This window comes from Phalacrocorax aristotelis, chromosome 1, assembly GCF_949628215.1.
Source record: "Phalacrocorax aristotelis chromosome 1, bGulAri2.1, whole genome shotgun sequence".
NCBI classification, from domain to species: Eukaryota; Metazoa; Chordata; class Aves; order Suliformes; family Phalacrocoracidae; genus Phalacrocorax; species Phalacrocorax aristotelis.
Genome location: NC_134276.1, coordinates 162,689,682 through 162,713,843, shown reverse-complemented (window position 1 = coordinate 162,713,843; position 24,162 = coordinate 162,689,682). Strand labels below are relative to the sequence as shown.

Here is a 24,162-nt window from a genome sequence, read left to right as displayed (position 1 = left end):
AAACATCTTTCAACTGTCACTAATTGCCCCAGGAATTCTGACAGCCTATCTTCATGAATTTATGCAGAAAGATAACTAATGGGATGGATTCTTTAGGCAGTTAATGTATCTGAATGTCTTAAAAACTGGGTACATGATGTTTGGGAGCAATGAACTGTTTGCTTCTTTTTCTAAAAAACCCCTCTGTTTGTTTTAAACTCAAAGTGTTATTTTCATACATCTGTTTTTGCCCTCTCTGTAATATGCTGAAGATGTGGTAGCTTGATTCACAAAAATCAACATTTAAACCAATGTATTTTTCACTGAACTCCAATTTTTATACAGACACAGCTTTTATGCAAGACCCAAGTAAATCACTGGCTAGCAAATTAGTACTCTGCTTGTCTTCTAACAGCATTATAGAAACCAATACGAATAAAGTGTGGCCTGAGCTATACAGCTGCTGCAACAGCTATGAACACGTGAAACTTCTGGTTATTGAAAAGTGATTAACAGTATCTTTTAATCACAAGTGATCCTAATTAAAAAGACTAAAAAACTTTTAAGAACATGAATAGAAGCACAAAATTAGAATGACAATTATTTTTATAATTGTTTTCTACTTGCTAAATTATTAGAGGATCAGACACACAGAGCTTAAGACAAAACTGAACTTTGCTTCTGGATTAGAAAAATTGTAGGGCATACTTCCTCCCAGTCCAAGCAATTAAAATTAACAAAACCTCCTCCTCAGTGGCCAGGGGTAGGAAATAGAGCATATAAGAAGTCTCACTACAGATTCGGAGATACAAAGATTTTAAATAGGCAGGTGATCATGCAGATGGTGGGGATTCCCAGAAAATTCATGTTGCTAAAACAGAGTGTGACTAAAGGAAAAACTACTCAGCCACAGCCACACTAGCTCAGTGGGCTGTCCTCATGTACATAAACCACTATTTCTTTCTGTCATCATTCAGTCCCTTCTGGCCAAAATACCGTGCTCCTCTCTCTATACTCAGATCAATCCCACCCAAACACAAGCAGAAGATATGGGAAGCAAAGCTCCACACCCTCCCACCTTAGAATACACAAGATACAGAGGAAAGCAACTGGGGTTTCCACCAGATTTACCTCACCGCACCCAACTCGCCTGCACGTACATTTCCAAAACAGGAAACCAGTGCAGGATCGACCACATGTGAGGAGGCTCTATTTTGCGCCTGCAAAGGCTGACTAGCTGCACAGTTGTGGAGAGGAGGACTAGCTCTCCTGCATTTCCTTGTTGCAATGCCCATCCAACTGGAAAAGGACAACACACACCCCTTGTTGTCTGCCAAACTACCTTTCGCTGTTTCTTCTTTCTATTCCTTCATTAGAAATCTGGTCCAACTCCTTGACCCTCTGCTCCAGAAAGCCCTGACCAACGTGATCTAGCATGAGCAAGAGTCTGGCGTTGAGCAGGAGAGGTTGGACTACAGACGTCGAGAGGTCCCTTCCAAACAGCTCTCCTGTGATTCTGTGGCTCCTGTCCAAATCACTACTAAGGAAGTGACTCTAAGGAAGAAGAATTAAGTTCTCTAAGTTCTTCCTCCCACCCAGACAAGGGCTATGCACCAGCTCTACACAGTAACTACCACAGGCAGCAGACTTTAGATTTAAGGTTGATTGACAGTTGCCAATATAAGGTGAATTTATCAGATCCAAGCTTCCCTTCCCTTCACTTGCACTGAAGTTCTCCATTCTGGTCACCTGCTGCAGGATGACAACTTCTTTATTTTAACCAACATTTTAATTACCAAGAATAATATTAGGTAAAAACATGACAGTCACTGTAAGGAAGCCCCACTAAAATGAGAGAACACTATCAATCATGCCAGTTCTACCACTGAGATTCTGAAGCTCCAACTTAAAATTTATCTTTGTGCATGGGTATAACTCACTATCACGTTCATAAAGCTACTGAAACTTGGTCAAGGAGACTGAAACACAAGAAAGATGCGTTTGGCAGCTAAGTTCCCTGCCGGTTCAGTCTGTACTGACTGTATGATAACATTACATATAAGAGGCCTGTGTTTAGGTTGCACAAGCAACTTTCCTACATTTCTTCATTTCTGCATGCTTGACTTTACAGCTTCATTGGTCTTCTACCATAACTTTTATATGTAATTCTGTATGTGCTTGTAGCAAGCGTGTGACAACACATCAGCTTCCTGGAGAACACCAGAGAAGCTCTTCTCTGAAAAAGACCAGTAAAACCCAGTTTCAGATTTATTCAGGTCATTTCAACCACAACAGGAACACTGTTTGAACCCTGTAAGTTCAGTAGGTTGTCTTCCTCCGGAAAAACAATTTCTGTGGTGAGATGTGGCAATTTCAAGCAAGCTAACCAGTTGCAAGGAAGGCAGTGACAGTGAGGCTTACAATAGAAAGGGCTATTATGGAGTCACAGAAGCAAGTTACTTTTAAACCCATGCAAAACCTGTTCTGGCCCTGTGATTTCTGGACATATGCTGGCTTAGCTTGTCAGCAAAGAAAATTAAGACTTAAAAGCGTTCACAACATTGAACTCTCAGACTAAGTAAGGGGGAACATCAGTGATGTTTATGTTTATAAATTTTGATGGGTGACACACTGGACGATCCTGCCCTGTCTCAGATCTTCAGAGATGTTCCTGAACTGAGCAGAGTAAGATCAGGAGAGTACAACATCCAGCCTGTGGACCGCATATGGTCTGCCAGAAATTGTGTTTGACCTGTTGGTAAGTGCAAGGAGGACATTACAGCTGAGTTGAGCTGCAGCCCGCTGTTAGTTACCATTTAAGGACTAACCATCTAACCTAGAATTCACTTTCTGAGCTCAGACCAAAGCAAGAAAGTAAAGAACAACTACTTCCCTCTCCTTCTCCAGTTCTGTCTCCCTCCTCTCCTCTTCCTTTGTCCCAGTGTTTCCCTGCTTCACGCACTCCCCTCCCTCCTAGGCTGCTATATTCATCAACACCACATGAAAGGCACAGGATCGTCCTTACCAAAAAGCAGAGAGGTGATGCCAGATTTCCTGCGCTGAGTCCTGCGCCGCACAATCTGAGGGAGAGGGAAGAGTCAGAACAAAGTGCACACATTAGGACAGATTTCAGAAATAAAAATAAAGCAGTCCTCCTCACAGGGCAGCTCTGGGCAAGAGGTCCTGACAGCCACCACTGGAAGGGGCAGGCAAGCAAACTGGCAGTTTTAGACAGGAGTTGTTCTAGTTCTAATGCAATGAATCAGCTCTGCTGCTTGATCTGCTTCATGTGCAATGGGTTATTTATAGCTCAATTATTACAAAAGCATAATTGAAGTTCAAGAATCAACCATGACTCAACTGAATAATTTTAGTTCTAACTCTACTCGTTGCCAAAAGCAGTTCTACATGTAATTATATATAAATTTCTAAGTGGATGCCTATTACATTTTAGAATTGCAGGAGTGGCTTGTGATTAGAACACAGACGAGCATCAAGAATATATCTTTCACACAGGCTTGACAAGCATGAGCTACTATGTCCGCAACTGCAGACTGTACTGCAAGATTACAAAAAGGTGCATTTTTTATTCAGCTTCTCAAAGTCTGCTGCTGTTTTCTGACTCTACCTTCCAGAGTTACTTTAGTGTATCAGTTTCTTACTAATGGATTAGCTCCAGTTCCTACTCTGCATGCTCCAAGCAAATTCTGCCAAAAGTGTATGTTGTTTCTTTAGTTTCCATTAATAAAATGCTTCACTTTCCATCGTAACTCTCATTAATGATAATTATAATAAATGTCAATATCCCTTTCACCTGGGGATTTATCAACCAGGCAGCATTTCATTACTGCAGACATCCCCCTCACTTCCCCATACCTTTTCTCCACTGGATGACACGGTCACCCTGGAGCTAAAATCCTCTCAGGCAGGACCACCTCTTGCTCCCAAACAGCAATTGGGAGGGAACACATAAGGGGACGGTAAAAATGGAGCAGCAGAGGCAGATGGGACTCTGTGCACTCACTTTGGATAAATTGTTGACAGTGGTGCTGGAGTTGAGCAGCTGCCCTTGGTCAGCAATGAGGTAGGCCAAGTGTTTGCGACGCTGGGTCTCCACCGCCACATCTGTCAGTGAGCCAGCCACGCGCATGGCCTCCCGCAGCAACACATCTGCATCTTCAATCTGACTTGGGATGTCCGAAAGCGTGTTGAAGATTGAGGCAGAGTTCTCGGACTGGATTAACTCATCCTCCTGCAACAATGCAGTCATTTTGCCATACAGAACAGCGAGCACGACGCCTATACTCTTGGGGCTACTAGATGCAATTTTATGTTCAGTGTACAGCCTGGGCCAGAAACAATGCAGGTGCCTCTAGATAATTCCATAAAAACTTCAGTAGGGAGAGTCCAAGCTACCTATGGGAAGGGAACAGCATCTTTTACTACTCTACTGCACTGAGATGTGATCCCAAAATTCTAGCTGGCATGTTTTTAAATCACAGCATCCATCATTGAAATGAAGTCAAATCTGCAAGCAAAGACAAAACAGAAGCTATTCTGCACCCACCGCCAGGACTGTGCACAGCAGGGATCCTGCCGGGGACAAGGGAATGGAAGCTGCTCTGTTTCACACACTACAGAACACCCACCACGTCAAACGGTGCTCCACCTTGCCCTTAATCCCAGCAGGCTCACCCTTGCCCTTCACACAGCAAGCTGAACCACAGAATTATTTTTCGCATAAAAAGCAGATCAGGAGATTTGGCTGTAAGCCAGCCAAATCAAATATACTCAGGACAATGCTGATGATCTGAAGCATTCAACAGTGCCATCAAAAGCTTCCCAGATGACTTTATACCTCTGCTCAGAGATGGTGCAAAATCAAGAGGTATCTTGGTTTAGGTAAGATGGACTCTCAGCTTGGGATCTAGACTGAATAGAGGGGAGCAGATGGTGGGGTTTAATTATGAGGGAACAAACAAGATAGGCAGGGGAAAAAACAATCCCTGAATCCTGTGAAGTGCCTTGGAAGTTCTTCGCAGCCCTCAGTTCTGAGGAGGGCAGGAAGTCATCTTCCTGAGCACATTCCCAAACCATACAAAACCGTCTTGCCCCTAAAACTCAGAATTAAACACTTAAGTGCTATAAAGGAGGAAGAGGAGGTGGGAATTACCTTCATACTGAGCATGCCCAAAGTAAGCTGAAACAGCACTAGAGAGCCCTGGTAGAAGAAGAGGTCCCAAATACGCAGCAGCAGCTTGATGTGGACAACACTAGCAAAAGAGGTGAGGAACCAGTGCAAGGTGATCAAGGACAGCTCTGTGAATGGAGACATGGAAAAGCATCAGAACAGAAGTTGTCAGCCAGCCAGTGAAGATGGACTCTCCTAAGGGCTGTCCTCTCAGCTTAAATATGACCACCCAATGCCTCCAGGGCCAGCAGGTTCACTCCTAGCCCTGCTGCCCTCCTTTTGTTAAACAAAAACAATAATGTTTGTCTGCATGTCACCCTGGCAAGAAAAGCTATGGTTTCTAGGGAACACTTTTACCGATGTCATGCTCCTGGAGCAGCTTGTCCAGGCGGGGCAAGTACTGCACAATGAGCTGTCGCAGGACGCGCTGGTCTGTCTGCACACCCATCAGGGTGGTGCTGAAGTAGGAGGCAGGAACCAGTTCCTCAATGATAGCGCACATCATCCAGAAGGCATCTTCCTCCTCCAAGAAGAGCAGCAGAGAGGCAGCCACCTGGGATTTTGAAGGAGGAAGAACTGCATGACAAGCCTGTCCTGAAAGGAGCAGAACTCTTCCCCCACTTCGTCACATGGAGTGATGGACCAGTGTCTAGGTGACCAACATTTTCCTTCCTCTGCAACAGCTCTCCTGCAGTCTCCGCTGAAGGGATTTCTCCTCAGTGTAATGCCTGTCCCTCCCCAACAGATGGACTGAATTCTTCCACATCTTTGGATGTGTTGTGCTACTCTGCTCTTCCTTCCCTAGGAAAAATGTTCCATGTGGAAGGGATTTCCCTTCAGCTCATCTAGAGGCCACAGGGTCTGGCAGCACCACCTCAAATTACTTGCCCCAGCATAGCCATCATAGACAAAATGACCCCTATCACAAAGACACCCTGAAAGCAGGTTACCATGCCAGTGCCTTGGCAATAGCCAATGTCTGGGTAGAGCCAGGCAAGTCCCCGTAGTATCCTGCGTAGCCGTGGCACCCCGATACTGTTCATGTTGGAGAAGCAGGCATTGCTGGGCATCGTGCGGAGCAAGTCCTTTTCAATCTGCCAGACAGCCGTAAACAAGGACAGGGTCAGCTTGCAGCATTTGAACAATTGCCTTCTGCTTTCTGCACTTCCCATGGCCCCTTGCCTCAGGGAACTCCGCTTCCCCGCACCCATCTCTAAGTCCTTAGGCACCAAAGAAGATGGCCCTATCCAAGCATCTGGGGTCAGTCTAACAGTCTTCACTGACACGAGGGAAAATGCCAGTGCACATGGTGACTTTGTGTTTCCCAAGAAATACTTGCCTAAGCTCAGCCCCTAGCTTCACCATTGAGAATAGCAGGCATGCTGGTTGGGAATGTCATCTGCTTGGATTTCAAGCAAGGCTTCCCAAAAAACCTGTATGATAGAGAAACTAACAACCTGGCCACATCTGTGACAGGGGACTTAGAGGTGAACAGCCCACAGATCTTCCTTGTGCAGCGTTGTTCCTCTTTCCAACCATTTTGAACCTTCTTGGTGAGAGGTGAACATGTGCAGAGCTCAGTTGCTTTTGCCATGGCCTTTGCCTCCTCCCACAAAATGAGAGGTCAGAGGAAGAGGGAAAACACCCTGTAACAATCTTGTTGGCGTTCAGAGACTTTGTGTTTGGGGGAACAAAGACAGTCCCTGGAAGCAGCTGCAACTACCTCAACAGACATGCATCTATCAGCCTTTCACCCTTGACTTCCCTCAGTGAATATCAGGATGTCTGCTGCGATGCAACTGCAGTGCTGTTTTCTAGCCTGCAGGTAGCATGGGTCCAACCCCTTCCCTGCTGTTCTAGGAAGGAGGGGAGCTGTACAGTTGCTATTCCATCAAAACAAGGGAAAAATATTCCCAGTAGGATTAAGCTTTAGCAGGATTCAATCACACATGTCCTCTCAACTGTCCCTGCTGCAGGTTTTAGGCAAACACCCCTTCTTCCTCATGCAGAAAATCTTGCCCTTCTCCCCACTCCCTTGTGCCCAGTCAGCACTAGGCAGTATTTCCTACCTGTTTGGCAGCAATGGTTTCATCGTTAGAGCTGTTTTTCACGATATCCCGATATGACATCTCTGAATTCCTCTTCTTCTGCAAGGCCCCTGACAGGCGCATCCACAGCTAGGGGGACAGGGTGAACAGAGATAGGAAGAGTCAATAAGAGAGACACAGAAAGTCATAATCTGACACCCTATCAACCAAGAGAAAGTGGTCTTGCTCCATTGTCTCTTACTCCAGGCAGGAGAGCCTGCCCAGAGCAGGCAGCACTCTCACCTGTGGCCTCATGCTGTGTGGGATGCCGGCTAGCACCAGGGAGCGCAGCTTGTCTGAATGTGGTAGGGTGACCTCAATTTTGTCCCAGGTGAGGTCGCCCACGTCATGGTTGTGTGTGAATTCCAGATGAGCCTGCCACTTGAGCCTCTGCTGTGGCTCCTCTGTCAGTGAGACACCCAGAAGCTTGCTGGAGTTTGGCTCAGCACCATCTGCCTCAGCAAGGGCAAGGGAAAGAAATGGAGACAAATGAGAGAGGGAAGAGGGAAGGGAATGAACACAGAACAGGGTGGGGAGGAGGATGGCCACCTGAAGAAAGCACATTTAAAACATTCATGTCTTCCAGCCAGAGCACGAAAAGGCAAAGCTTGGTTTCTAACCGTCTTCTCCATACAGTAAATTTTATGGTCATAAGAAGCTGTCTGCAGGCTTCTAGTCTCTACTTACTCATGATTTAGAGCAGAATGTGGCTTGAATTAAACAAGACTTTGGCAGCAGTCATCCTGCTGGGTTTTGTAAGGATCTGTAAATCAGGCTGACAAAAGCACAGCAAGCCTCAGAGGTGGCAAGCAGAAGCTATATGCTCGTGCAAGTAATGAGGCACAAAATGTTAACTTCGGGGACATTTAATCACCAAAAAGAAGCTTTAACAGGGACACTTCCAAATTCACAATAAGAGATAACCTTAACCTGAGGCTGGCTTTCTAAAATAGCTACTTTAGCACAAGCACAGGTTTGACGTAAGGCACTCTGTCCTTCATCATATAACACATCCCAAAAATGCACTCCAAATCTTTTTCCTGATTCTACAATGCACAAGTCTATCGAATGTTCTGGCTGAAGAAAATGTCTGCATTCTGTCCTCATCTCTGGGTCTTTGTTTCAAAGTGAATCCTCTATGACCCAAGGTGCCTCACGGCACACATGCAAACAACCTTAGCCCTTGCATCCGCATGGCCTGAGCCCTGGAAATGTCCTCTCAGAGCACATAAAGCGCTTCCTACATCCCCCACTCCTTTCTCTTCCTCTTTGAAAGGCAGCCAGCCGTTGTATTCAATGCCCAGAACGAACAGCTCTCAATATCTCCTTCTGTTTGGTCTCCTGCCTCTATATCTTGCAGAAAAAGTAGGATGTGCATTCTGCCCCTACAGTTCGCCAAGCTGCTAAGCTGGGCAGACCACATACTGCTGCCAGTCGTCTTTGCCATGAGTTTTTCAACAGACAGCACATGACACTGTGCCTGCTATTGGTGCTTATAGTGCTACTGACCACAAGAGAGACCCCATTGTCAACAGGGAAAGTTGCCCTTCCCCAGCAGCTGCTAGTAGAAATGACAACTTCCTCCTAATGGCACAAGCACAAGAGGATGGAAGTGACTCTGCTGCATATTCTATGCTCCAGACTCCCGTAAGGCCAGCACGTCTAACACACAGCCCCTGATTACAAAGGTAGGATACAGAAAGATGATGATGGGTCGGTAGATGAGACCTAGCACAGAATGGTTGTAAACTCAGCCAGAAGCATGGGCAGGGCTGCACCCAGACACAGTGGAAGGGTTAGGGGTGGGACTGACTTTACCTTCCTTATCAACTCGGAAACCGAATTCATCGTAGTGGAACTCTGGCTCCTCGATGGATTCTTCTTTCTGGGGAACATGAGGAAGGAGAACAGACAGTATCACCAATCTTGAACAACTGCATAGAGACATGTGGATATTGCCCCATCACACCACTGCCTGCACTGTGCCCTCTGAGCAATTAGGCTCCTTGCCCTTTTATTTTTGATGCTTCCCACCACCACTCCCAGCTGGGGAGGTGTTGCATGCCACCCCCCATTTTGACTTCTCCATGGAAGTTGTGAAGCCTTGCTTTCCTACCTGTATGGATTTTCCCAGCAAACCCTTTTCCAGCAGGACGTGGTACCTCTGTTTGAGCACAGCATCATATCAAGATCAGAACTTCCCCACCTGGAGGGGAACATAGCCCTCCTCATGGACTGAGGCATCCACACACGCCAGCTAAAGTAGTCTCTGCTGTCTGCATCTCTGACACACAGCAGTCCCCTGTTACCTAGTGCATGCACACTGAAAATTCAACTCTCTGCATTGCTCCATCTCCTTCCTGTTGCTTTCAGATTTTCTCTGAAAGACAGCAGGCAAAACTGGGATTTGCACATGGGAAGCAAGCCCAAATTACAGGCCAAAGAAAATTAAGGTCCATGACCCAAATTTCAAATTTCCTTATCTGTGCTCACGGTTGGCATTGGGGGATACACACTGGAGGTTACAACCAGGCTTTTTTAAGGAGTGAAAAACCTAGAGATACTTCCCCTTTCCTGCAAGCTCACCTGCCCATCCCATGGGGTCTCTTGCAAGCATTGCACCCAGGCAGCACCCAAGAACTGTCTGTCTAGCGTAGCTCCACAGTAAGCTTTAATCTGCTTCACTGAGCTCAACTGCCCACAGCAAACACTGTGGCTAAGTTGCAAAATTCCATGGCTGCTTCCTTCCTTCCTGCTCTGCCCACCTGGTGACAAGTCTTAAGCCTAGCATTTCCTGCCATGCACAAGCCATCCAGAGTAGCTTGATGGTGACAGTCTCCCTGAGGGTGTCAACATTTTTAGAGTGCAGCAATAGTTGCAAAACAGCAGGGCAATAATTCACACAAGTTTCTTTGTGCTCTGCAAGATCCTCTTGCAATAGCCAGGATGCAGCCACAAAACACATGAAGTTTAAGTAACAAACAAGTGTCCACAACTGAACACTGGAGGAAAACTGCACCTCTCCCTCCTTTTCCCTGCAGCTTTCAGAGAGCACCAGAAATCACCAGGGTCCCTTTACTTCTGTGCAGAGCCAAAGAACACCCTCCCTGCCCCACACGGTACCTGCGTGTATTTTGCCAGGATCTCCTGAGGCCAAATGCTGGGAGTGAGTGCTGAGAAGGGACCCCCAGCAGAGGGAGTGTGATGGCCTAAACAGAAAGAAATCAACATGCAGTGAAAACCTGGAAGGACTCTCTTAGAATATGCACACTCAATACACACTGTTCCATCAAGGGAAAGACTCACACAGCAGTTCGCCACTACTGTTACTCTAGGTACTGAGACATCCCCCACTTCACCAAGGAGGCAAGTAATTTCAGATGGTTTTGTCCCTTATTACTGAGCAAAAGAAGCAGAAAGGCCAAATGGAGTTCCCGCTAAGAAAGGGACTTTTGGGGAAGATAAATAGTTCCATGGCATCATGTGATCTTTCTTCTGCTTGGAAAAGCTGAGTATCCAGTGCCAAGCCAGGAAGACCATTACAAAAAAAAAATATTATGGAGAAGTAAATGCCTTATATGGAGGCACTGACCCCAGCACCAGCAACACTCCAGAGTTCCCTGAAACTTTGTCACCCAGCCACCAAAACAGGAAATCAGAGCCCTCAGCAAGATGCTCAACTGCTCCCTTTGCTCCAGAAGAGCTAGAATATTGCCAGACTATGTATAGAAAGCTGCAGCAATAAAAGTGTGCCTAACATCTTGGTCTTTTGTATTCAAGACAAGCACCTTTCTAGTCTCAGGTAGTGACCCACTGAACAGCTTCCCTTGGAATAAAAGCAGAAATCAAATTTTGCGATTGGAGCAGATAAGGTCTCCACTGCGCACGTCACCAAGGAAAAGGTTTACTTGGCTTTGGAGTACAGTCTCCCTCAGGGTCATATGCCCTAAAATAACCAGCCAGACCAGTAAGGAAGGTTTAAACAAAAACATGGGGTTGGAGAGTTCACCACTGTAAGAAGGAGGAGACCTGGTTTTAGTAAAGCTTATATCTCAGCAGTCCACAGACGAACTCCCGAACTCCAGTAAATTCTTCAGCCTTCTGCCTGCCCTTGAGCTACTGTTGTAGAGCAAAAAACTCTCAGATCATGAAATGAGCCACCCACTGGGGCAAACCTGGGGATGATAACAGAACCAAGTAAATCTTATGAAAAATGGGGAGGCCAGACTACATTTCAACCTCCTTCTTGTTCTGTGTTCAATGACTGAAGAAGCTTCTGCAGGCTTCTGGACAAGGTAAAAGAAGGAACTGAGTCCACCCTGAGTGAAAAGGCAGCTGGGTCACAAAGAATGGGCCAGTTTCCTCTCCCCCAATTCGACCAGACAGTACCTTAACATAAAGAATGGCTCTTGGAACCAGTATCTTTCTTTTATTAAGTTGCAGCTGAAGAAAGAACAAGCAACCAAACAGGAAGATACTGTGCCCATTTTTGTCTGCTCACCTGACATTGCGCTAGGTAAGGCCGAGTGGCAGAGGCTGCCAACAGGTCCAGAAATGCTGTTCTCAGAAGTGAGAGGTCACTATCCTGTTATAAAAAGGGAGAAAAAAAATTGGTGATCAGAGAATTCAATTACCATTTAAGAACATGGTGGGGGACAGACAGAACCCTCACACGAAACTGAAATCCTTTAGAATTTAAGTTCCCCACAGGAAAAATAAATTCCAGAGACTGGAATTTCCTGTTGGTTTCACATCTACCCATCAGCTAGAAAGAGCACTGTCATTTACCAAATTACCTGTGACAGTAACAGCGTTGCTGACTGAAAGAATGTCAAGAACTAAGTCAACTTTCGTCACCTTTTCCATCATGTATTATAAGTCCTGTATTTAATTATGAATACTAAAAAACTACACCATACGTCACTACTCTCTGAATACACTGCTCATGGAGAAGGGACTGAGATGGTGAAAGGGGTATAAGGGGGTATCACTAGATGCAATAAGCCTGAAAGGGATATTAGGGGTAGCATCACAAGAGCAAAGTGATTTAGGCTGTGGAATACAGCTCCCTGGAAGGACCTGGGAAAGCTTCTGACAAGGATTTTCTGTGATAAACTGGACTAGGATATGGACAACATGCAATTGAGTACCTCTGCAATGAGCCAGGAGCCAGGTTCCTCTAAACTAAATCTGGTGACAGAGCTCAGGTGACAAAACAGCCCACATAGCTCCCCTCCCTACTTTCCTGATACCAGTTCACAGCAGATTTTTATAGGGGTTTTCCAGGACAACAACAGTATAGCTCAGTAATCAGAGAGAGATATTTTGGACTTTAAGGTCAACCTTATAACTGTGTGTGTGAGACAGCAAGAGCCACCTCTGCCAAGCAGATAAAGCCAGTGCTGAGATATATCAGTCTTTCTTGGGAAAGAACCTGGGAGAAACTAATATTTGCGTGTCTGGGATGGGTTTTCCAGCTTCCCCTTTTCAGTAAAGCTACTTATGACTGCAGACCACAAAAAGAAGGAACCCCAGGGATTCCTCCAGCAGGTCCTGTCTGAGTTGTTTATAGTACTCAGTAGTACAAGGTTATATTGCCTTTGCATCTCAGTGAGCTCTTGCAGCCTGGAAGTGGCTTGCTACAGCACTCCAAGATAAGCAGCTGTAAAACACTGCAAAAGCATAAAAAGCATCTGTGTCTGAGAACACAAATGATAAGGCTTCTGCCTCCCAGATTTAAACAGTCCTCTGCATGACAAAGGCTGGCATAGATGAACTGATACTCTGATCTTCTGATACCAACTCTCAAGGCAAAAAGAAAAAAAAAAACCCAAACAAACACGAAAAAGTTCAGCTTTTGTTTCTGAGAAGTAACATTGTCCACACAATGGCCAGTCGCTTACCCACGAGTTCTCTAAATGCTCTTCTATCCTTCCCATCGCTCTAGCCCCACTTGTTCTCTTAGCACCAACTTTTCCCTCAGTAGCCGAAGACATAAGTATTACAAAATGAGCACCTGCACACTCATTTTTCATGGGGACGCACACATATGCACACCAAGCAGGTAAATCTGCTGACAACTTATTCCCCTTTCAACATCACTGTGAATGTATTTTGGTGCTTTCTTTTCAAGCTTATCACTGCCCTGTGATCACACAGCTGCTCTGTTCCTGAGCCTGCAACATGTCCTCCTCCCCTGCCTTCTCTCAGCCAGTTAACCCTGTTTCCAATTACTTTTATTAGGAACAGAGTCACTGTTTCAGCCACATGGTATGTCTGCCATGCTTCTCATTACCTGTGCTCTGAATCCGTGCTCAGTGCCTCAAGCTTGTGAGTAGCAATCCCCTTCTGTCATCATTAACCTTCATCGCATGCACAATCGCTGCTGAACCAACCTGCTATGGAGGAGCCGGGCCAGTGTGCTAGCCACGTAGGTGAGAAAACACCCCGTAACAAGGGAATTAACCACGGTACTCGGGAAGCAGGGCAGGAGAGCGCTGAGGCCGAAAGTTCCTCCTTCTCCCAGGACAGGTGTAGCAGAGGGGAACACATTCCCTTGTCCACGTCATTGAGTGCTGGCCTCTGCCTTGCAGGAGATTGCTCCTTTGCCTGCCCTCCTGTCCCTGACATTAGAGTACTGAACTTGGTGGGCAGGTTTTTCCTGCCCCTCGTTCCTATAGAAACCTTCCTGCAAACACCCATCTGAGCCCCGGCCCAGACATAGCACGAGAGGCTCACCTTGCTGCTGGCACCAGTGTGTGGGGAAAGGCAGGGTGGGGAATGTGAATCACACCAAGAGAAGGCTCTGGCTGCGGCACAAGGCCACTAGGGTAGCCCTGTAGCTCTTCATCACCCTGCTTCCTCCCTACTCCCACTCTGCCAATAAAGCATCACAGGAACAGGGAGGAAGTTTGCCTGGCACAGCCAGACACCACCCAGTGCAAGCCAGGAGGAAGAGGATATCTGGCATATGGGACTGATACAGTAAGTTCTCTCCTTTGACTGAGGGATATAAACCTAAAGCAGTTCTCAAAGTCTCCTAGCTAGGAGACAGCAAGTAACAAAAGGGGCTCCCATGAAGCCTATAAAATTGCTACAGCTGAGTTGGCTGTGTTATTTGCACAGTACGAGGAACAGTAAGGGACACAAAGGAAAAAACACATCAGATTCAACAAATATTAATGGTAACTCCCAAACCATCAGAACTCAGAAATTAAAACCAGTTTTCACCCATGCATTAGGAAGCATCTCCCATGTTTAAAGGCAATTTAAGTTTCCTGTATGAAGCAATTTTGGTCACACAAGAGGTAATCTTCACACTTTGAAAGAAATGCATTTTTTTTGTTAAAATGCAAATGGTACCTGTTATTTCCAGCTTTATGTTTTGAGTTCAGACTCTAAAACAAATCACACCACCACTGATTCCAGTGTGCTAGAAGACAGCTATAATGACAGTGTGTCTACCCAAAAAAGAAGGCTGCAAGGGAAACACAGAGTCAGCAACAGGTACAGCTATTTGAAGCACTTCAGCTGCAACACCTTTGTCAGAGATGCAAATACACACCGTGCAGGATTATATCCAATTAGTTTCTTTTCCAGTGTAGGTGACCTTCAGAAACTGATGTTTGCAAAGGAGACCTGCAAATTTACTTCCACTTGGCAATATCAAGCCTCCTCTGGACACACTTGCTCTTCCACACAACTGAAATATGAGAGATTTCAATTACCTAGCTTCTTGCAAACACCAGATAACAATCTCCTGCTGCCTCCGTTTTACTTGCTTGGCCTCTTTTGCCATGTGATCTCCACTTAGGTCTGCTGGGGTAGCGGCTGGATGTGCTAGGCATGAAATGACGCTGTCCGGAGCCTTTCAGTAAGATCTTTATTTTAGGACAGAAACTCCTTCCCAGGAGCGTTCTTCCCCCCGATGATTTTAGCAACAAAAGGAAAAAGAAACCACCAAAAAAAAGCAACATACCTCTAGCAGACAGACTGTGCAGAAGACGAACATTTTACAAAGCAATGTTTTTGTATGATTAAAACATTACAACTAGTAACGTTCTCCTGTGCAGAAGCCATCAGTGAACATCATCAGAAGGACCAGAATAAGCATAACGATTCTTTCTGGATTGATTTTAATCCACTGTCACAGAAGCAGCATATACAACACTTCCTCTGACAGTATGCTAGCATGGGGAAAAACTCAGCTTTTTGAATGCTTAATTTGAACATGAAGCAACATTGCAAGCAGTAAATCCCACTGCCACTTCTGGACAGTCAGCTGGTTTCCACTGCGCTCTACTGTCTTCCTTTGTTTAAAAAAATAAAAACAGCAACAACAAAAAACCAACCCAAAAAAAAGGTGTGTTTTGGAAGAGAAAAGCAGCTGCAGACCCACAGTACTCATCCAGAGGCTACACTTAGGTCTAGTTCTAGAAGCCTCTTCCAGCTCAGCTTTTAAAATGCCATGTAGGTTGCATCCAATTTAACATTTAGGCCAACACTTCCTCTCTCACAAATCAGACCCTGCACTGAATCAGGCAGGTCATTTCTGTCCCCTCACACCTGGAAAGCTTTGTCTTCCTGATTAAAATCCTGACTTGCCCAATGAAATGCACAAGGGGAGCTCTCAGCAGGAAGTCCTTCTCCTTCCCTTCCCCCATCAGTTTCTTCCTGAGGTCAGGGCAAAGGCGTATCCTGGAGCTGCAGATGCCATTAGTCCCAGAAGTCAATATTTGCTTTGCACATACAGTCAGAAGAAAACACCAGCTTCACAAACAAGTAGGTAAGTGAACAAAGCACAGCCACACGCCTGACCATGGGGTGGACAAGATGTTGATAATTTCTGTCCCTTGCACACTGACACCCTGGATTTTTAAGAAACGCAGAATCCCATGCAGACGCTGACGCGCACCAGCTCCTGGCTAAGGAGTCACTATGGTGTTGGTGAACCTGGGTCATCCCAGGAACTATCTCTTTAAGGCTTACAAACCACGACCAGCCTCACACTGCTTTGGTTGTTGTGCAACACAGGAGAGAGGTGCTGAGGTAGCCTTCATGCTTGCTTTCTACCACATGACTTGGAATGAAAAGTTGGGGGAGTTTAACTGCCCTCAGCCCACCTTCTCACAGCAGAAAAAGTGAATCAGAGACAAAATAAAAGCCTACGGCAGGCCTAGAAAGGGAGACGTGACACCTGGAAAGCAGTAAAGGTGAAGGCTGTGACACCCCTGCAGAGCCAGGTGGGCAGGGAGGAAGGATGGCAAGCTGCTGACAGCATTATGTCACTGACTGCAAAGGCATCACTCAGGCCTCCAGTGCTGCCCAGTCACCAGATGGGATCTCATACTGACTGCTGGAGCATTTCGGGGTGAAGCGCCTCCTCCCAGCTGCCCCAGGGCACTATTATAGTGACACGGAATGGAGACAACAAAAAGTAAACTGGAACTCTGTGTCTCCTGCCATAAAGCACCTTGTAGACTCCTGGCCACATTGGAAATGTAATTCCGTGCACAAATGTAACTAGAAGGTACTTCCATGCAACAGGTCTGCTCCCTGTGCTGATCAGCGTCCAGCAAGTCTGCCTGCTGTAACGACAGAGCGCGCCATGAAGCTGAAGGTGCTGAGCCATTTCCAGTTTATACAAAAGGAACAGAACAAGTAACATCCAGTTTCATCTCCATTTCATCTCCATTTTGAAAATAAGAATGTAAAAAAGCAGGATCCTGGTTCCTATTGCTTACACATTGGACAGACAGACCCTCAGCTGGACTTCCTGATCGTAGTTCAATGTGTCAAGCTTGCCTCTAAAAAAAAACCCCTACACAACACCTACTTATGTAGAATGCAGATATCCTATATATCAATGTGTATTTTCCCTTCAGAGCAGAACTGCCTTCTATTTCTCTGTCTCCAAAGCAGGCAGCTGATCCTGTATGCAGAAAAAGGCTGAAGCTCTTACTTCTAAAATCTGGAGATAACAAAAGCTTTCCCCATGTGGCTCATGAAAAAAAAAAATACAAACCCCAAACCAGACAAACTTATTTATGGCTCTGCTGATTCTCTGTGTTGCTAACACAAGCTACCACACTTGTAGCCCTGGAAAGCAGAGGGTGTCTATCCTTACACAGCAGGCACTGGGCGCCTGCTAAGTATGAACTGCACTGCTGTGGAGAACTTCTTGTTTGCCGAGATCCTTGGAATCAGAGGAGTCGTCGTTTCCCATTTCCTGGTGCTCCCATTATTTGAGTGGTGAGAGGATACATGATGGAATATAGAGGGCTCCTCCTATCTCACACAGGAGGATTACAATAGATCAAGCACTCAACAACAGTTGGGTTTTTTTTAATCTGCATTGAATGAGGATGGAAAAAAAAGCCTACAAACTAGCAAGGTGTCCACTCTCACTGCACAGCAAAATTCCTGCTTCCAACACAGAGGGAAGAAAACCGACACATGCCAGAAGGCAGGTCTGCAATCGCCCTAGTCTTCAAGGCTTCACGTAAAGGCAATTCCATGCTAAACACCGCTACGCAAATGTAACCCAAAGGTTTCTGATTAGTTTCTAAGGGGGGCCCAAACACCTCTTCCATGAAGGTCAATTTCTGCACGGTAAAAGGACACTTCCACCCAAGTAAGTACGGTGCAGGACAAGGGTGCTTCTGTAGAACTCTGCAGAAACTCATTTTCCCCAAAACTCTCCAGAAGTGATTGTTACCTCCTGGTCCATGAACTTCTGTAAGTCTGCAAACTATTTATAAGATGTCTGTGGAAGCTAATGGCAACTGCCCAGTTTCACTTGCTATACAGGAGTTTGAAAGAAAATATTTCTGTTAGAGATGCAGGGCTATACCGATCAGAGAAAGGTTGAAAGACACTACTGACAGTTATTTAAGACAGATATGACATCTTTTGTATGACACTCCCACCCTGAGTAGTGACAAGCTGTGCCATCCAAGGCTCTCTCTATCACCTCCAGATAAAGCCCTGCAGGTACCCTCCAGGTGAAAGTTCGATTCTCAAACTGGACTCACCCTACTGTTCCCAGTGACAAAGGAACAACAGCCTGAAGAATGGCTCTTCCTTGATATGGCCCCTGACAGATCTGCAAAGCTTTACCTGTCAGGGTTTGCCATTCTCCTGGTGAGGCACAAGAAAAGCTAGATTCAGGTCACACTCCTGTAGCTCTGTTGTATTACTATCTGCTCTAGTATTAGCAAAAAGCCTGTCAGATTCACCTAGCAGGACCCTAAGCACGTCTCACTTCATTTGGCTCCAGAAAATGGCTTTTTAAGGAAAGTATATCCCACACTATTCAAGATTTTTCTCCTTCAGGGCTCTGTCTTTTCAGAAATGAACTTTCTGAAGAGGCTAGTAATACCCAAAACACCTCTCAGGACTGTTTGCAAAACTCTTATCTAGCGTGCTGTGTAAGACTACTTAGATCTTGCTCCTACAGAAGTTTATAGGCACAGATAACTCAGAGTAAAAAAGCAAAATATACAATGATCATTAACATTTGTAACAAAACAAGATAAACCCCCTGATATTAACTGTTTCTGGGGATCAGGGAGATTTCTTCCCCAGAACAAAAGGGCTGTCAGGTTATGGACATTTTCTCTCATCTCTGAATCATAAAGTACTTCCCAGCCAAGAAACACTGCCCTGACTGGGCAATGACAACTGTTGTTATAGTCATACTAACACTAATATGCTATCTTCTTTTCTCCTATCTCATAAAGCAAATGTGTTTTCATTTCTTCTAGGGTGTTTTTTTTCCCTCAAGCCAGAAATAGAACTGCTCTGTTACCAATAGAACTTGTTGCACTCCAGTTTAAAAGAAGCCAAGACTTTGTCAGAGACAAAACAAATGTGGCAGAACATCCACCTCTTCCCTACCTGGTGTCAACAGTAACACAGCTGGCAAGTGAGATTTTTCCCCAACGCTCCCTGATACTTACCCTGTGTAAGCTTTATACATCTACAATCTTGACTGTGTGATGGAAGGTGGCATAGAAAGAAGTCTGTGTTGCTGAAGATACAAACCTGAAGTGCCAACCCCTCTCTATCTCTTGAGGGACATCTGGGACACTGCACTTGCGACATACAATGAAGCTGTTTGACTACCTCATCCTACCTGACAATTGCAAAATCTCTATATCCTATCCATTTGAGCTAGGAGAGGAGATAGGATAACTGGTGTGATACAGATCACCAACCAGGATCACCGATTTAGCTAGAAAGGCTGTAGGACCGCATACATTGAAATATAAGATGCCTTACCTTTATCACTGAAGATAGAGTTGTAATAGTCCTTAGGATTTATTTTTTTAAAGTTTTCTTTCCTTCTCATGTTTTGGTGAGAAGTTTGGACTTCACAGCCAGGAAGGCAGACATCATTCCAATCATTTCCAAAACAGTTACGACCTCAAATGTGGTATCACTTGGGAGGGGTGAACCAATTCCGTTGTTAAAGCATCCCGAACACCAAATGGAGTAAGCAATTATGCAGCACACAAACCAATTCGCCAAGAACGGGACTGGCAACTCATTTCATACAGACCCCTTAACCAATAATATCTACTGTAACCACATCACCTCAGGTAAGAGATGTTGATTTTTAAAAGCTAAATATTTTGATTATTGCCTATCTTTTAAGATTGTCAAGGTCCTTTAGAACACTGATATTTGCAAAAATTACCATCTTGCAGGAAAGCAGCAGGTTAAAAGCACAGCGAAGAAGAAAAACCTAAATGACATTAGCAGAGACCCTAAAATTGGACAATCATTTCAGTCCTGAGCAGGCGTGCAGTACTTCCCTCATCTCATTAGCTGATGTTAACCTTACCACCTCTTGACCAGTGCACTTCCTCCAGAAATATGCCCTTCCTCTCCACTGCCCCTCATGGATTCCCTTTGTCCTTTTGCTGAGGAAGCATCACTACAAATGACATCTCCCTGAGACTACCAAGACACATTATCAAAACATTACCCTAAATTAGAATTAAGAAAGGTAGCACCTGTCATTTTAATCTGTTAAATACAGAATTAACATAATTTTATATTAACATGATGCAACCAGTCCCCAGCCTGACCCCTTTAATTGCCCACCATGCCTCTTCTCACACCCTTCCTTCCCTTTTACTTCATGAATTCTCCTGGGTAGGAATCCAACCTTTGCTTTTGCATAGGGAGAGCCACACATACAGCACATGGATCCGGAAACACGTAACTACGTAACAAAAAGGATCTTCATTCCAGTAACTGTTTCTTTAGAGGATACCACTCCAGACTCTATAGCAGCTGAAGAACTACTTTAAAATTCAGATTATCCAACAAGCAACTGTATTTCGATCAACATCTCAGCAAAAGCACAGCAGTGCCCCTCTCCTGCTAGGCTGGTAGCTTCTTCTTGAGTGATTTTTAAGATCCAGCCTCTCACTACTGAACACCTACTGTTCTTAATTCCAGAAGGACTGCTTCTCTGTCCCATCTATTAGCATGAAAAGATCCTCCATTTCCTCAAGGCACTTTTACTATTTGATTCCTACCACTCCCTCCACCCCAAACATCACAGCAAGCCATGCAGAGTATGGCTGAGACATCATGACGCTGGAAGCTATGACATCACATACAAAACCCCCCCTCCACCAACACTGAAATCTACTTGTTTAGAATGAAAGTACCTGCCTAAATTCAGACATCCCTCAAAAAATTAGGAAGGAAGAAAAGCAGACACAGAGAAGAAAATTATCCCGTCCCACCCTTACCAGCTCTGCGAAGCGAGAGCAGCTGTCCCAGAGCCCACAGCCACTGCCTGCAAAGAGATTTAAATCCGTGGTACAGCAGTTCTTCACTCCCTTGAATTTACATCACCAGGTAAGAGGAATTACGTCTGTCTCCCGACTTCCTCCTACCATTTATTACAGCTGACAATCAGAGGGCCTGCAATATGTCTATTTATGCCCACTGCCTAGAGGATACTGCCATATTTCCATCCGTGTATCGTGACTGTTCCTTTCCCCCAGCCAGGCAGGAGACAGACTGTCTCTCCTCTGGGGCACCTCTGAAAAGACGCAGGCGGGGAGGGCAAACGAGGATGGCAGAGCTGGACCGACGAGGCCACCTGAGAGTCACGGCCGCGGAGAGGAGACAAGGCAGGTTACGGGGGAGGCATATCCCGGGGAGCAGCAGGAGGCAGCGGGGGACGGGGCAGAGGGCAAAGCCTGGGGAAGCAGCGCGGCGCGCACCCACGGGGACGGCGTGCCCCAGCCCGGCCTGAGGCGAAGCTGTGCACAACATGAGTCACTCGCCGGAGCCCGGAGCCTGCGTCAGCGCAGCAGGTGAGCTGGAGCCTGCCCAGGGGATGGGGGGCGGGGGGGAGCCTGCCCTGGGGGTTGGGGGGGTCCTTCCCTCCCTCCCCCGGGAAAGGGGCCGGGGAGCGGACACGCGGCCGCGCACCCCTCAACCCACGCACCGTCCCAGCGGCTCCGGTGTGTGTCCCCCTCCCCAGCCCGAGGGACACGGCAGGGGAGAGGTGGGGTGCCGGGGGTGATGTGTGTGTGTGTGAGGTGTGTGGGGCACCTCAAAAGTGGCGCGACCATCACCCACGAGCCCGACCGTCGAGGGGGAAAGAGCAGTGCTGCGAGCACCCGGGGGGCGAGAGGCGGCCCGCAGAGCCGTCCCGCCCGAGGGCAGGACCCCCCGCCGCCACCCCAGGCTCGGCCGCGACAGCCCCGCCGGCCACTCACCCGCTCTCCTCAGCGGCGGCGCCGGCCCGCCGCGCTCTCCCCACAGAGCGGCCGCCCGACCCCGACCCGCCGGCCCCACACGCCGCTCCGGAGGGCGGCGCGGTGCGCATGCGCGGCATCCGGGCGGCGGCGCGGGGCGCTCTGGGGGCTGTAGGCCCCGCCGCACGGCACCCCGAGGGGCGCGGGGGCCCCCAAAGGGGTCTCTCGGCGACAGGCGTGGAGCAGTAGCGGTGGCTCCCCCAGGCCCTAGCGCAGGAGAGGCGGCACGAAGCTGTGCAGAGCGCAGTTGGGGTGGCGGGAGCAGGCGCTGGGGAAGGCGGCGCTTGGCTCCCACCAGCCTCGGAGGCGGCAGCGGCAGAAGCTGCTCGGTTCTTTCCCATCGTTCAGGTCTAGATCAATTTCCCCTCCAAGCAGGGCACAGACCCGCTGCCACTTTACTGGTCGCATCTATCACGGACACGGACTACAGGGATACAGAATCACAGAATGGTAGGGGTTGGAAGGGACCTCTGGAGATCATCTCGTCCAGCCCCCCTGCTTGAGCAGGCACACCTAGAGCAGGGGGCACAGGACCGTGTCCAGGCAGGTCTTGAATGTTTCCAGGGAAGGAGACTCCACAACCTCTCTGGGCAGCCTGTTCCACTGCTGTCACCCTCACAGGAAAGAAGTTTTTTCTCATACATATCACAATAAACTGGAAGAGTGATCTGGCCTCACAAATCAGTGAAGAGCCGCTCTTGAGGCACCTCTTGGCAACCAACAACCAAGGAGAGGGGAGAACTACGGCACCGGCTGGTGCCTCTGCCAAACCCCACTGGGAGAAAAGAAAGCGAGGTCCCAAACCAAGCTCTTCTAAAGAGGAGCAGAAGTCTCCAAAAGGATTTGCATATAACGCCACGGTTTTCTAGGAGGGTGACATTTTCCCTCAGTCATTGTTACTCTTTTTAAACTTTCCAGGAAAACAAGTCCAATGCTGCACAGCTGGCAGCCTCTTCCTAGCACAAAGATTTATTTCCAGATGATGAGAAGAGATAGCTGTTCCTTTTCTCTGCACAGGGTTGCTTGGGTTTTTTTAATCCCACAGAGGAAAGAGGACCAAAAAGGGAGGACTTCCGCATCTATTTGTTTTTTTTTCTTGGCTATCCGTTTGAGTAAGTTTGAAAATTACCAGTGTTCGAGTTATCTTTTTCAAACAGATGGCTAATTAAATGTTAATAGCACAAGCAGGCAAAATATTTTAAACACCATAAAACTCATATAAATGTTTTGAATACCATAGGCTAGAGGCAAGGTAAAGCCAGAGAAATCTAGAGAGGGGAGATCACAGCCCGAAGCTTCCCACTTCTCAGACTACCTAATATAGACAAGCCTCATTAAAACATACTGTATTTTGAAATCCTCGTTAAACAACGATGGCCTCAAGGAGAGCACGTAGCTTCTCTCAATTAGTTCTGTTTTTCTTAATTCTCTCCAGAAGTCACACTTGAAAAAAGAATCAAGTAATTCTGATCATGCCATCTCTGAGAGTCTGAATAAATAACAGAGCTAAAAGGGAGGTTTGTGTTGCACTCAAGCAAAAGAAATGGGCTGTAGTATAACAACACTAGAAGAAGAGGTCAGGGAATCATTCCAGTCTAAGTCAAAGGGAAGGAGTTTGGTCCAGTACTGAATGTCCAGTAAAAAACAGACATTACAAGCAGAACATTCAGGGTCAGAAATAAGACCAAAGCCCTTGAATTCCTCTGGCATCCAATGAATTCCAACACCTTTTTTACTTCCTTATCAGACAAAACTTACTTGCAGTAGAGAATGACTTCCACATGCCAGAGTCCATCTGCCATTCAGTATCAAGCACCTACAGCAAAGGACCTGGAAAAGTAAATCATAATGGCTGGTTCCTAACCTACATCTGTAGATATGATTTTCAGAAGCTACAGAGCCCCAGGTACAGTATTAAACCAGCAAGGGAGCACTGAAGGACCACCAGTTTGATAAGCCAAGAAGTTCTATGGTCTCTCCCTTTTATTATTCCTAATTTTTTGGCCTATTTGCTACCTAAAGCACAGTTCTCTGAAAGCCAGGACAACAGCAGATGAGTAAGACAAAAACGGAAGTGGGCTCAGCTCCCCGTAGCCGTGGCTCTTCAACAAGCCAT

The 24,162-nt window shown here is 46.5% G+C and overlaps 1 protein-coding gene across 5 annotated transcripts in view; it reads right to left on the bottom strand.

Moving 5' to 3' along the window:
- SGSM3 (small G protein signaling modulator 3) overlaps nucleotides 1-23,859 on the bottom strand; it is a 32,383-nt gene extending 8,524 nt beyond the window's left edge. For 2 of the 5 annotated variants that reach the window (XM_075077912.1, XM_075077936.1), the window contains exons 1-11: nucleotides 22,008-22,110; nucleotides 11,759-11,842; nucleotides 10,381-10,466; nucleotides 9,076-9,142; nucleotides 7,501-7,709; nucleotides 7,240-7,347; nucleotides 6,121-6,264; nucleotides 5,528-5,723; nucleotides 5,153-5,298; nucleotides 4,004-4,231; nucleotides 3,005-3,059 (exon numbers count right to left, since the gene is read on the bottom strand). In XM_075077912.1, coding sequence (XP_074934013.1) covers nucleotides 3,005-3,059; nucleotides 4,004-4,231; nucleotides 5,153-5,298; nucleotides 5,528-5,723; nucleotides 6,121-6,264; nucleotides 7,240-7,347; nucleotides 7,501-7,709; nucleotides 9,076-9,142; nucleotides 10,381-10,466; nucleotides 11,759-11,765 — 1,246 coding nt within the window. In that variant the 5' untranslated portion in view covers nucleotides 11,766-11,842; nucleotides 22,008-22,110. Of the gene's footprint in view, nucleotides 1-3,004; nucleotides 3,060-4,003; nucleotides 4,232-5,152; nucleotides 5,299-5,527; nucleotides 5,724-6,120; nucleotides 6,265-7,239; nucleotides 7,348-7,500; nucleotides 7,710-9,075; nucleotides 9,143-9,373; nucleotides 9,394-10,380; nucleotides 10,467-11,758; nucleotides 11,843-21,026; nucleotides 21,074-22,007; nucleotides 22,111-23,804 lie in introns of those variants that run through there. The other 3 variants (XM_075077918.1, XM_075077925.1, XM_075077945.1) reach the window with 3 other exon arrangements.
- Nucleotides 23,860-24,162: the final 303 nt, after the last annotated feature.